The sequence below is a fragment of the Neltuma alba genome, unplaced genomic scaffold (genome assembly GCF_004799145.2).
Source record: "Neltuma alba isolate B1F8T4 unplaced genomic scaffold, ASM479914v2 tig00000619_pilon, whole genome shotgun sequence".
Taxonomy (NCBI): domain Eukaryota; kingdom Viridiplantae; phylum Streptophyta; class Magnoliopsida; order Fabales; family Fabaceae; genus Neltuma; species Neltuma alba.
This window is the reverse complement of record NW_021632117.1, coordinates 111,279-124,447: the sequence shown is the minus strand read 5'-3', so window position 1 is coordinate 124,447 and position 13,169 is coordinate 111,279. Positions and strand designations below refer to the sequence as shown.

Below are 13,169 nucleotides of genomic sequence, written 5' to 3'. Positions count from 1 at the left end.
GGGATAAAATTATACATAAGAAATAAGAAATAAGATGAAGTATAAAATTTTACCTTTACCCTGTTTCAAACTATAAAATTATATAAAATAGCAAGTGGCTTAACAGCTGACGAGAAAAAGAGGGATGGGAAAATGAAAGCAGCATCACGTGAGGGGAGGGGTAAATTTTGACAGTTGAAATGCGTGCAACACAAATATTAAAAAAATAAAAAAGGTGGCTCAACAGCCCCCGTTTAAAGGATGAGCATTGATGGGCGCCTAACGCGGACTCATTCTCATTTCAGTCTCTCAAGGTTTAAAATTTTTAAATAAGGTCCTACCATCTTCCTGAACTGAAATTTTCCGTTATCCTATGTTATATGGTAATGAATGTTGCATTTTAAAGAGACAACATGAGCAAAAACAATAGTAGTCGAGATGAGAATGCAGATGTAGATATATGATCATATAAAAGGAAAAAAAAAAAGATTCATAATGATATTAATCACAGATTTCAAGTTGGATGGTTTAAATGTAAGAAAACCACTGAATTTGTTATTAGAAAACACCTAATAAGGTAAAAAGAAAGTTTTATCTCATTGCTACAAGACTAGCTAGAGTATATGGTAGTGAACATTGAACTTTAAAGGGACAACACAAGTAAGTGGGGGGCAACCAAGATGATAATGCAGAGGTAGATTGGTGGTCATATAAGAAAAAAATTCATAATGAACATAAAAGTAGAAAAGTTGGAATGACATTTATTGAAGAGAAATCATAGAAATCATTTGAAATGGTTTGAACACATTCCAAGAAGATTATTAAATGTGCTCGTGAAGAAGATTAATCAAACAATATGGAATCTTGTGAAAAGGGGTAAAGAAGGATAAAGAAAACTATTTAATTTAGTTATTGAATGAGATCTTTCAGCTAACAATTTATCCAAAGATCTGGTTTTTCACATAACCTAATGACAAAGTGCAATCTATATAATCGATCCCATCTCATAGGATAAGATGTTATTGTTATTATTGTATTTTAGTTGGGAAAAAAAAAATTAAGACATCCAATTCATCCCTGCTTAAATGCCAACCTTACCAAAGGTTATGCATGAGTAATACCGTAGAAAAGATGGATAATCTTGCCAAAGATGGGAAAAATTATATTACCATATAATAATAAAGTTACATTTGTTTTCCATAATAATAATAATAACAACAACAACAACATCTTACACGATTCCTATAGTTGTACCAAGATAATCCCACCAAAGAAAAGTAAGAAAAAACCATGGTATTGTTTAATTTCCCATTTCTAAAATTTTTTTTGTATGTTAAAACAAAAAATTTTAAAAAAAGATTGTTTAATAATTAATTTCCAGTTAAATATTTTTCCCAATGAAAAATAATAATCTGATTCGAAAAATTTAAAAAAGGAGCCACTTTTATGTGTTCTATGAAATTGGATGTTAAATGGAGAACAGTGTCTGACTAAAAATAAAATCACAATTTTAAAAATATTTTTACAATATACAAAATAAATATATAAAGAAACTCATCCCGATTTTTTAAAAAAATGCTTTTTAAAAATATTTTTAAGGTTACCTAAACACCTTTTTAAAACTACTTGAGCTCCCAACTCTCAAACTGAAGCTTAAACTACCACACGGTGGTAAAAAAAACCCAACCTTCCACTCAAAAATTAATTTTAAAAACAATTATTTTAAACAAAATTTTATGTTTTTCCTCAAGAATTTTTAGAACAATCGTTCAAACAGATTTTTTTAAAAAAATTTCTTCTCAAAACTTGTTCTCAGAAACAATTCCATAAAACTATTCTAAAAAAAAAATTAAAAATAGAATCATACAAAGCCTATATTAAAGCTATATCAAGCTTTGAAATTAAATTTAAAAAGCATTTTTATTCCTTCTCCCTCAATATATATATCCAGTAAATTTTAAAATGACATTTCAGTTATATTTTCTTATTTCATTAAAAGAACCCCAACGTGAACAACTGGGATCTAAATTATAGTCATTCTAACCAATCTTGTATAAAGAAATTGCATGGCCTACCAACGCATTACAAAGAAGATTACTCACCACAATTCGCAGGACACTACAACATCATGATGGCTAAAAGACAAGAAGTAAACACCACCCAGAACCATTAATGAACCTTGCCTTGAGGACACACCACCTAAAGGAATCATCAGTTATGACTCTAGCAAGACCACAAAACTTAGATCATGTATCACAAGTTATTCTAACCATTCTGCTATCAAGTACACCTTGGACAAAAGTTTACATCATATGGGATCCAACTAACCAAAGGACAACTGATATGGCCTTAAGACGACTGGAAGATGCTATTTGGAGGAAATCACAGAGATTCAATTATGGGTGTTGTTTCTATCATGCTCCATCTCCTCTGCATCCTCAAAGACTTCATCATCAATTCGAAGCTACAATAAATTGAGTTGAAAATTTAATGTCGTAACCTTTATAAAAGGGAGGATATGTGAAATAAAAGCGCATTCAAGCTGCTAAAGAAAAAGCTACGCCATCAACAAAGAGATAATTATATCAACATTACAAGCCTTATCCCATTAAGTGAAATCAGCTACATAGATCACACAACGCTATTTTGTTTTATCAACAAAGAGATGATCATATATGCATAGCAAATGCCAAATTCAAACAAACTAGATTCCGGTCATGAATTCAATCACAAGAATAAATCAATCAAAATAATTTCAAAAAAAATAAATAAATAAATCCATGATAAATGGACAGTATCTTCATCTAGCCTAAATAATGGAAACACGGGGATTGAAAGCTGACAGAATTTCTCTACATAACAAAGAATTCGGTTTTCCTAACTAGAGGAATCAAAAGTTAAAACGGGTTGACCTCATTGGATCAGCCTCTTTAACCCATTAGTTCAGACGGTTGAATTGAGCCTTCACTTGAACAAGTCTTGAATACAATCACATCAACCCAACTCATTCAACCCATTGGTTGATCAAACCAGCCAATAGGTTTGGTGACTTAGCTCATTTAACCTATATAATAATTATTTTACTGCAAAACAAAAAAATTAATCCTTGAACTTTTTAACTCATCTGAAACTCAATCCTTAATCTTTCAATTTTTCTTCTAATTTTATCCTTATCATACATAACTCATAATGAGTCAACATTGAGTCATCCTAGATGTTATAATTTTATCCTTATCATACATAACTCATAGTGAGTCAACATTGAGTCATCCTAGATGGCTTCCAACTCGACTCCACTTAGATTTTACACAACCCTTTTTTTTTTTTTGAAAAAATAGGATCGAATTCCTTCACCGTGTCCAATGGCTTTGCCTAGCAATGTAACATACAATCATCGCTATCTTATCCTTAATGGCCAGCAGAAACTCTTCACCGTGTTCAATGGCTTTGCCTAGCAATGTAACATGCAATCATCGCTATCTTATCCTTAATGGCCAGCAGAAACTCCTTATCTCTGCTGCCATTCACTATCCTCGAAGCTTCCTACGATGAAATTTATGACTGTAGTAGATCTCCCCAAGTTTCACATCTTTCCTAGCCTTGCCCCTCCTGATATCACAACTCAACTAACAAAAGTCCATAGAGATTGACCCTCACTGTTGAGCACAACTCACAGGATTTTCGTAAGGGGGGGAGGATTTCAGATTCAAGTTTCAGATTTGTGCAGACCGCTATTTTATTTAGGAGTCAATAAATACTATTCTACGGCAAGGTTTTAAAGGAATTTAAGAGAATCAATGAATCATCAAAGGATAGGCGAGGTTTTTAACGTGTTCACTAGTAGATCACTTTCAAAAGGAATTGATGCTCTAGGTCAGAACGTCAGTCTGCAAAAATAGTGGTAGATAAAGGAATTCTATGGCACAAAAACCTACCTGGAGTACCGTACGAGCTATGTCATGATCACCATTTGACTGACCAATTGCGTGGGCTGGACTTTGAGAGATATAATCTTCGTCCCCTGGAAAATAGGTTGTTAAAAACTTATTTCACGCCTAAGCATGTCACAAGGAAACAAGATAAATGACTTTCACATACCTTCATCTACCACTTGATCTGCGCTGAAAATCCACTCATGCTCTTCTCCTTCCTCTATAACAAACAAACAAAAATAGTGAGCAAATGCAAGTTATAACTAAAGCAGAAAAAGGAGAGAATAGGCAGTAAAACAAACACAATCTAATTCCTACGAAAGAATTGTACTCACCATCATTTGGTTCGGGATTAAGCTCTGCACATTCACAGAATATTTCAAAAAGAGAATCCACTGCCAAACAACAAACTGATACACTGTCAACGCTTGATTAAGTTGAAGAAACCACAATGCAAACAGAATGTAAAATGCCAACATGAAAATCATACTTTCCTATGAATCAGAGCAACAGTTGTGAAGAAGGATTATGCATACATTGATTTGGATCTGATGGAATAAGCCTCATCTCCCTGATCCTGGACAAATCCAAGGTGTCATTGGATTCTGAATCTGAGTTGTCAGACTCATCCCCGTCTGGTTCAGTCTCAATCTTCAGGAAGAACCCCAGTCAGAATCAGAAGGGATCAAATCAAAGGACAAGAACTTAATAATTTACTGCAGGTAGACAGATAAGGAGGAAAAAGCATACAAGAACACTTAAATTCCAGGAGGAAAAAGAAAAGGAAAAAATGGAGACTACAAGAAATTTCACATGACAATAACTCTAGTTTGTAGTCATGGTATCGTCATTTTAAGAAATTCTTCAAAATTTGATCTCAATGAACTAAGCTTTAATTCTCAGTTTCTTCAACTGTATTTCTCATAATATCTCTTGAACATAATGAATTTTCATTTGTTGCCAAAAACCATATAATAAGATTGAAACATCAGAAGTTTAGCCATATAATACAAGTTTCTTTATATTCTACACTCATTCAAATCAACAAGCTGTAAAATGTCTACACGTTGATAAGCTTGGCAAATAGATATGCTTGTTTTCAAATCCAAGTTTCATTATTCTATCCCGCTTTGGGAGCTTGCATTCTACAATCTGCAGTGAAGTTGGATCGTGCAATTCCAAGTCTAAAACTAGAATAGGACAGTTACTTCATATGCCTTCCAACCCTTAGTGACACAACCATAATACAGACCATATAGCACAGACATAGCTGTTACAAAATCATTACATGTACAGGTACCTGTACCTGTGTATATATACAAGGGATTGGATAAGCCTCTGGATCTCTTGATACCGCATGAAGCGACACAGACAAAAAATCAACTGCATAGCCTTTAGCCTCGTCTACATCACTCAACCATATCAATTTCCTGTAAAACAAAAGTCAGCTTACTAGCACAACTACAGTGTCACAGTCAGCAATTGAAAACACACCTCCCAACCTTCTTTACCTGACCTTATTAAAGTTGCTAATCAACAGTATCGAATAAGTACAATCAATAACATCATCGAACATTGAAATGATGATGCAATGAAATAGCAAAATGTTGTAATGTACAATATACATGCACTGTCATGAATGGGCCTAAAGAAGATAGGAAAGTTGCAGCCCAAGTAGAATCGGAGGCAGCCCAAAGTGCTGAGGATTCACCATTGCTGCCACGCAAAAGCACTGGAGCCCACAAGACCACATGGAAGATATGGGAGAAAGAGGAATAAATTCAGTCATTGTTAGAGGATTTGGCAAGCAATATTTTGGAATCTCATTCTCTCTCCGGTTGTTCTCTGTCTTTTCCCTCTAATATTTCTTTTTGCTTCATGTGCTTTGTTTTCAGTGTATTTCCGTTATCCTATGTGACGTGATGATTTCTTCTGTAGCTTTTAGTTCATGATTATAGCCTCTGTGCTTATATTCTTTGTACTACTAAACTTGACAGTAAATAATACAGAGAATTCGAATTTTCATATCTTGAGTTTCTGGTTTGCCCATTTGGTGCTTTCATTCCCTGCTTCAATGGCAAAGAATACACAACCGCAAACTATCAATACAAAGATTAAGAGACTTGATGAAAATGATCATGTTGTTTTGAATTGGTTGGAGAACGTTGAGGCTACCTTAACCACTATTACTACGAAGCTCTAAGCCTTCGAACATTCCTTGGCAACATTGTCGCACTTAGTTGATGCATTAATCAGGAGTTAGGAACAATGGACTCAACAAAATTCTTCAACATCATCCCCACCATCTTCAACGTCTTTGGGCACGATGAACTCTGCACAATAGTTTGATAAACAAATTAAAATCAATTTATCTTGTTTTGATGGTACTGATACTTTGAGTTGGCTATTTCAAACTAAGCAATATTTTTCATTCTATCATACTCGAAATGATCAAAAGATTACGGTGGCCTCCATTCATTTTTACGGCTCAGTAGATCCATGGTTCCAAATGCTCTAGAAAACTAATCAAATTCCTACTTGGCATGGATTGGCTTTGGCTATTGAAAAACAATTTGGTCCCCCTCATTTTGAAAATCCCAAGATCAAGTTATTCAAAATGGAGCAAACACGCTCGGCAGCGGACTTCCATACTGAGTTCACAACCACCGTTAATAGGGTCAAGGGGTTGTTTGATGAAGCGTTGCAAGACTGTTTCTTGAGTGGGCTGAAACCAACCCCACAAAAGTGAAGTGATAGCCTAAGAGTCGTTTTGTTTCCATCGAGCTACCTCACCGGCCCATTTTATTTGATGAGAAAGTTTCAACTGGTGGACATTCACAAAAAGGCCCAAATGCTGGTTGGTCCAACTCTGTTTCAATGTCATTTAGGAAACCCTCAACATCATTGTCTCTAGTTCCCTTACTGTGAAAGCGCCAACAGCGACCTCTTTAACTGGGCTGTTACCCAAACCCCAATCTAAAACCATATCGTCGATAAAAAAGTTAATAGCGGCTGAGATGCAACTTTGGCAAGAAAAAAGGCTCTGTTATAATTGTGACGAGAAATTTTCCTAGAACCATAAGTGCCCAAATCATTGTTTTTTATTATTCCAGGTTGATGACCATGAATCCGAGTCTAATGAACTACTTGAAGGACTCAACTCTGCCACTGAACCAGTTTCTGAGCCCCAATCTGAATCTAATGTGCCTCATGCGCCTTTTCACGCTTTTCATGGTTCCAAGAATAGGACGATCATCCATTTTACTGGCTCCATTGGAGGTACTTTGGTGCAAATCCTTTTGGATGGGAGTAGTTCAAATAATTTTATCCATCAATGTATTGTGTCTCATCTAAAATTGCCCTTTCATGACTCAAATGATAAGGCTATGGTTGGTAATAGTCTGTATATGCGAGAAGGAATGGTGAAAGATTTGACGATAAATATTCATAGTCACAATATTACTTTGCAAGCCTGTGTTACCTATTGTAGAGTCAGATTTAGTGATAGGTTCTTCTTGGCTTGCCACTCTAGGACCTCATATCACGAATTACAGCATGGCAACAATCACATTCTACTTGAACAGTTCCTTCATCACTTTAACTGGCAATCAGTCCAATAGTGTGGAGCCTCTATAGCACCATCACATGAGGCATGACCAAAATACTAATTCTGTTCAGAAGCTATGTGCTCTGGTTTGTATGATTGCGAAAGTTCCTACTAAAATAGCATTTCCTGAGGGGTTGCCGGATGATCTATTGAAATTATTGAAGCAATTTACTCTAGTTTTTAAAGTTCCTCAAGGACTTCCTCCACAAAGGTCTCATGACCATGCCATTCTATTACAAGATGGAATCACTTCTGTGAAAGTTAAGCTTTATCGATATCCCTTTAGTCAAAAGTCCATAACAAAGATGGTTCAAGAGATACTAGACCAAGGTATTATTCAGCCCAGTACTAGTCCTTTTTCAGCACCAATTTTGCTAGTTCAAAAGAAAGATGATACTTGGAGGGCTTTAAATGCCATGACTTAAAGGATTCTTATCTTATTCCAACAGTTGATGAATTATTAGATGAACTAAGAGGAGCAACTTTATTTTCTAAATTGGATCTGCATTCTGGTTATCACCAGATTTTGGTTAAGTCGGAGGATAGACATAAAACGGCTTTTAGGACACATCACGGGCTTTATGAACGGCATGTTATGCCTTTTGGTCTTACAAATGCACCAACAACCTTTCAAGCCCTTACGAATGATATTTTTCAACCTTTCTTATGTCATTTTGTTCCTGTATTTTTTGACGACATTCTCATCTATAGTGAAAATTGGGCGACACATTTGCATCATTTAAAATTGGTTCAAGATTGTTTATTACAACATCAATTGCATGCTAAGATAACTACATGCTCTTTTGGCTATGATTCGATAGATTATTTGGGGCATGTGGTGTCGCCAAGGGATATGGAAATGCAGCCAAACAAATTAGTTGCTATTAAAGAATGGTCCATGCCTGTCTCAATCTCTCAATTATGTGGGTTTTTAGGAGTGACTAGTTACAATAAGAAGTTTATAAAGCACTATGCTCATATAGCTGCTCTGCTGACTGATTTGTTGCCAAAAAAAAAAAAAATCTTTTAGACGGACTTCAGAATCTAAATCTGCCTTCAACAGCTTAAAACAAGCTTTGATGACTGCTCCAATCCTCTTACTTTCGGATTTTACACAACTTTATATGATTGAAGTGGATGCTTCAGGTTCTGGTACTATGTTAAGTTAGAACAACCATCCAATTGCTCATTTTTCCAAGAAATTACTGCCCTGCATGCAGAACCATTCAGCCTATGTTCATGAACTTTATGCATTGACTCAAGCTATTTCTAAATTCAGACACTATTTGGTGGGCCATCCATTTATTATTCGAATTTATCAGCAAAGCTTGAGACATTTGCTAACCAGACTATTCAACCACTGAAGTAGGGAGCTTGTCTCCCTAAGTTGTTGGGTTATGATTACGAAATAGAGTATAAGTCGAGACAGACTAACGTTGCAGCTAATGCTTTGTCCCGCTCTTATTTGGCTCTGTTATTTAATACCAATGACTTATTTACTTCGGTATAGACAACCATCAATACATCCACAAATCTGCTTGAGTTAAGGCAAAAGGTGACTGAATCTCCTTTGGCATAATCAAATTTTCGAGTCAGTAATGGCGTACTATTTTTGGTTATTCCTCATGATGATACTAGGTTAATGCACACAATTTAGAATGAGTTTCATTCCTCTCTAGTGGGTGGACATAGCGGTATAGCAAGAACCCATGCTTGTGTAGTTGCTGAGTTTTGGTGGAAGGGCAAGGAGCTGATATAAAAAGGTACATACAATAATGCCAGGTATGTCAAAAAGCTAAATCTATCCAAGTGTCACTGTATGGGCTTTTGCAACCTTTACCTATTCCATCACAATTGTGAGAGGACATTGCTATGGATTTTGTGACCGGTTTACTTATGTCAAAAGGGTATATTGTTATTTTAGTGGTGGTAGACAGATTGTCTAAATTTGCCCACTTTATGCCTTTAAAAACTCATTTCACCGCTAAACATGTGGCTGAAGTTTTTGTACAAAATGTTGTTAACTTACATGGTATACCAAGGTCCATGATATCAGATAGAGATCCTGTATCACTAGTAATTTCTAGAGGCAATTATTTAAGATGCAAAGCACAAAGTCATGTATGAGTTCATCAAACCATCCTCAAAGTGATGGTCAATTGGAAGCACTGAATAGAAGCCTAAAGATGTATTTGAGGTGCTTTGCTCATGATCAACCCAGTCATGGACTAACTATTTACCATGGGCTCAATTTTGTTACAACTCCTCTTACCATACATCCGTTGGAATGTCACCCTATAAGATTATCTTTGGGAGAGAACCTCCAATACTTGTTAGGCCGGATCGGTCCTTGGAGGTCTTAGGGCAGTATGGGATCAATTGGCTAAAAAGGATGCTTTGCTCATTCAACTAAAAGAAAATTTGAAAAAGGCACAGGATCAATGAAACTCTATGCAGACAGGAATTGATATAGAATTTCAGGAGGGAGAATATGTCTTTGTTAAGTTACAACCACATAGGTAGCACTCCTTGAAAGAACACAAGGTTCAAAAACTCTCTGTGGTATCAGGGTCCATTTGAAATGATACAGTATATTGGGTTAGTTGCTTATAAACTAAAGTTGCCATGTTTACATCCAATCTTCATGTTTCATACTTAAAAAAAAAAAAATGTTATAGTGACCCTCACTCCTAGTTTGCTCCACTGACTACTATTTCTGTTCATAGGAATCTAGTCATGCAGCCAGTTAATATTCTGGATACAAGGAGGGTTAAACATTGAGATACTTGGACTAACCAGCTTTTGGTTAATTGAAATTCTTCATCACAAGCAACTTGGGAAAATCTAGATAATTTTTAACCAAATTATCCTAATTCGACCTTGAGGACAAGGTCCAATTCAATGGGGAGAGTATTGTCATGAACGGGCCTAAAGAAGATTAGAAAGTTGCAGCCAAGTAGAATCGGAGGAAGCCCAAAATGCTAAGGATCCACCATCGATGCCACATAGGAGCACTATAGCCTGCAGGACCACATGGAAGATATGGGAGAAAGAGGAATAAATTCGGTTATTGTCAGAGGATTTGGCAAGCAACATTTTGGAATCTCAATCTCCCTCTTATTGTTCTCTGTCTTTTCCCTCTGATATTTCTTTCTGCTTTATGTGCTTTGTTTTCAATGTATTTCCATTATCTTGTGTAATGTGATGATTTCTTCTGTTGCTTTTGGTTGATGATTATAGCCTTTGTGCTTATATTCTCAGCAGAACTTGATAGTAAATAATACGGAGAATTCATATTTGCATATCTTGAGTTTCTGTTTTATCCCATGCACACACATATGCACACATAATTATGCCAGGGTAAATGTATCACATTCTGAATTTTAACCACAAGTCTCATGAAACAATCATGAGCCAACTTGAATAGACCAATGAAGATAGACCACATGAAAGGAGATTATTCATGCAGTGGCTGTGGCATCCCGTTTTGTGTTTCTTTTAGATTTGTTATTTATCTCAACTTCTGCCCAAAGACACCAAGGGGGTGTTTGGGTAGAAACAAAATCATACTTTTAAAAGTATTTTTACAGCATACGAAGTAAATATATAGAGGAGTTTGTCACGATTTGCGAAAAAATACCTCTGAGAAATGTTTTTGAGTTACCCAAACACCCCTAAGAAGCAGAAAATTGTATCAAATGACATGGTTACAGTAAAACAAAAGCTCAAGACTCAACGCCCTCGCCCATACATACCGCTACTTATTCTTCCGTTTAACTTTCACGCTCACAAAACTCAACTAAGTCGAATATTTTGTTAATATTCTTCAATCATTAATCCAAACGAACCTCCGTTTAGATCACTTCGCCCAAACTGATATAACCATTCACCTAAAATTAACAAAACAATTGCAAGTCACAAAGAAAGACATAAATACACAGGTGAAAACAGCATACTTGTTAGAAACATAGAGAGTGCCATGGGACTCGCGAGGACGATTAGCTAGGACGATATCAACCCCTGGTTGGACGCGCATGAGCTCCTCGCCATTGCCGATATCAAGCACTGGTTGGCCGACGCCATGTCCGGTCCTCTCAGTGAAATTTCTTAGCCCCAAAACCATCTTTCTGCGTTCTGAATTTGCTTCGCCTCAACTTCTTCTAAGGAGGTAGCAATGGACAGGTACCTCAAGAATTCAAGGATTTTGAAGAGGTTTTGCTTCCCTCCGGTCCGGTAATTCAAATTCAGGGTTCAGGCCGTCGAAATGAAGCTTGAAGGTGAAGACGAAAAAGAGTGACGGACTGAAGTGGAAGAAAACGACAACAGCAGTAGGACGACAGACTCAACGTGTGAAGGGGGCGACTTGCATTTGCGAAGACGAGGGAACTGAAAACTAAAGAGTGGCTAGGGCAAAAGGATTTTTCTTAATTTCCTTTAAATTTTATTAAAGTCCAAGTCTGGTTAGAAATTTTGGAAGAAAATAAAAATCCCCTTCCCCTTCCTCGTTTTTTTTTTTTTTTTATTTTAGCTCTCTCTAAATTGAAATTTTTGAAGAACCAAAATCTAAGATAATTTTACTCTCTTATTTTTTTTATATTTCATTAATTCTCATAAAAATAAAAATAAAAATAAAATATTATGATAAAAATAATTTAAAATAAAAATGCATTATTATAAATAAGTAAAGGTATATTATTATAATTAAAATATATTGTAATAAAAATTAATTTAAAATAAAAAAATATTATTACAATGAAAAATTATATTATTATGAATTAATTAATTTTTATAAAAATATTATTTTATTAACTAAAATATGTTTTAAAACCGGAAGAAAAAGCATAGCCAAAAGAGAACAAGAATGGGACGTGCAATGGGACGTGCAAGTGGACTGGCGCAAACGGGAGTCAAATGCTGTTATAGACATTTTGGCTAAGGGTGTGTTTGGATAAAACCAAACCGTGGTTTGGAAAAGTGATTCTGGAGAATAGATTTGAGAAAATAGATTCTGTGAAGAATAGATTTTGTAAAAAAGTGATTCTGAGAAGTGAGAGTGTTTGGATAGTTGTTATCAGAAGCACTTTTTATATATACAAATTACTAAAAAAAAGACATAAGTTAATATGATAATTACAGAAAAAATAGATTTTATGATATATTTTAATTTGAATGAATAAAATTGTTAATAATATGTTTTTTACCAACATAATTAATAATACATAAGATAATATAATTAATAAATAATTAATGTGTATATATATTTATAAAATATAAGATTAAATATATTTATAAAAAAATATGTTTATAAAAAAAATAACAAGATACATATCATATAGACCCTCACACTTTTCCTTTTTTCTCCAAAAGCAAAAAAATTTTGCTTTTTCCAAAACCATGGTTTTGGAGTCAAAACCATGGTTTTGGTTTTTGGAGGGGGTGTTTGGATAGATTATTCCCCAAACTATGGTTTGGGTCCCCAAACCATAGTTTGGGGTGTAACCCAAACACACCCTAAGAAGGCTTTGCAAAGGGCGAGTGGTTTAATGGTTTTCTCTATGCCACCAGACTTTGTTTGTGAATCACTTTTGCTTGACGTGAAGTTGTAGTTTGTCTGACTAGTGTTTCTTGTCTATCGAAAAAAAAGAACAAAG

At 35.2% G+C, this 13,169-nt stretch overlaps 1 protein-coding gene across 2 annotated transcripts; it reads right to left on the bottom strand.

Moving 5' to 3' along the window:
* Positions 1–2,001: 2,001 nt before the first annotated feature.
* LOC114742140 (chloride conductance regulatory protein ICln) lies at positions 2,002–11,883 on the bottom strand. Of its 2 annotated transcripts, none has more exons than XM_028930404.1 (7): positions 11,475–11,883; positions 5,212–5,341; positions 4,448–4,562; positions 4,247–4,306; positions 4,078–4,131; positions 3,915–4,000; positions 2,002–2,443 (listed from the first exon to the last, which is right to left on the bottom strand). In XM_028930404.1, exons 1-7 carry the CDS (start codon positions 11,639–11,641, stop codon positions 2,372–2,374), a joined length of 684 nt encoding a protein of 227 aa, XP_028786237.1. In that variant the 5' UTR covers positions 11,642–11,883; the 3' UTR covers positions 2,002–2,371. The 2 variants fall into 2 exon arrangements, with proteins under 2 accessions (XP_028786237.1, XP_028786243.1); XM_028930410.1 differs by having other exon boundaries at positions 5,218–5,341; positions 11,475–11,881.
* Between the last annotated feature and the right edge of the window lie 1,286 nt (positions 11,884–13,169).

Bases quoted from the DNA above. Each gene is read 5' to 3' on its own strand.
- LOC114742140 (XM_028930404.1), bottom strand. From the start codon at position 11,641: ATGGTTTTGGGGCTAAGAAATTTCACTGAGAGGACCGGACATGGCGTC. The intron at 4,563-5,211 runs GTACCTGTACAT...TTCTTCCTGAAG, and splicing joins GTATATATACACAGGTACAG to ATTGAGACTGAACCAGACGG. The intron at 4,132-4,246 runs GTGAGTACAATT...TGTTTGTTATAG, and splicing joins TAATCCCGAACCAAATGATG to AGGAAGGAGAAGAGCATGAG.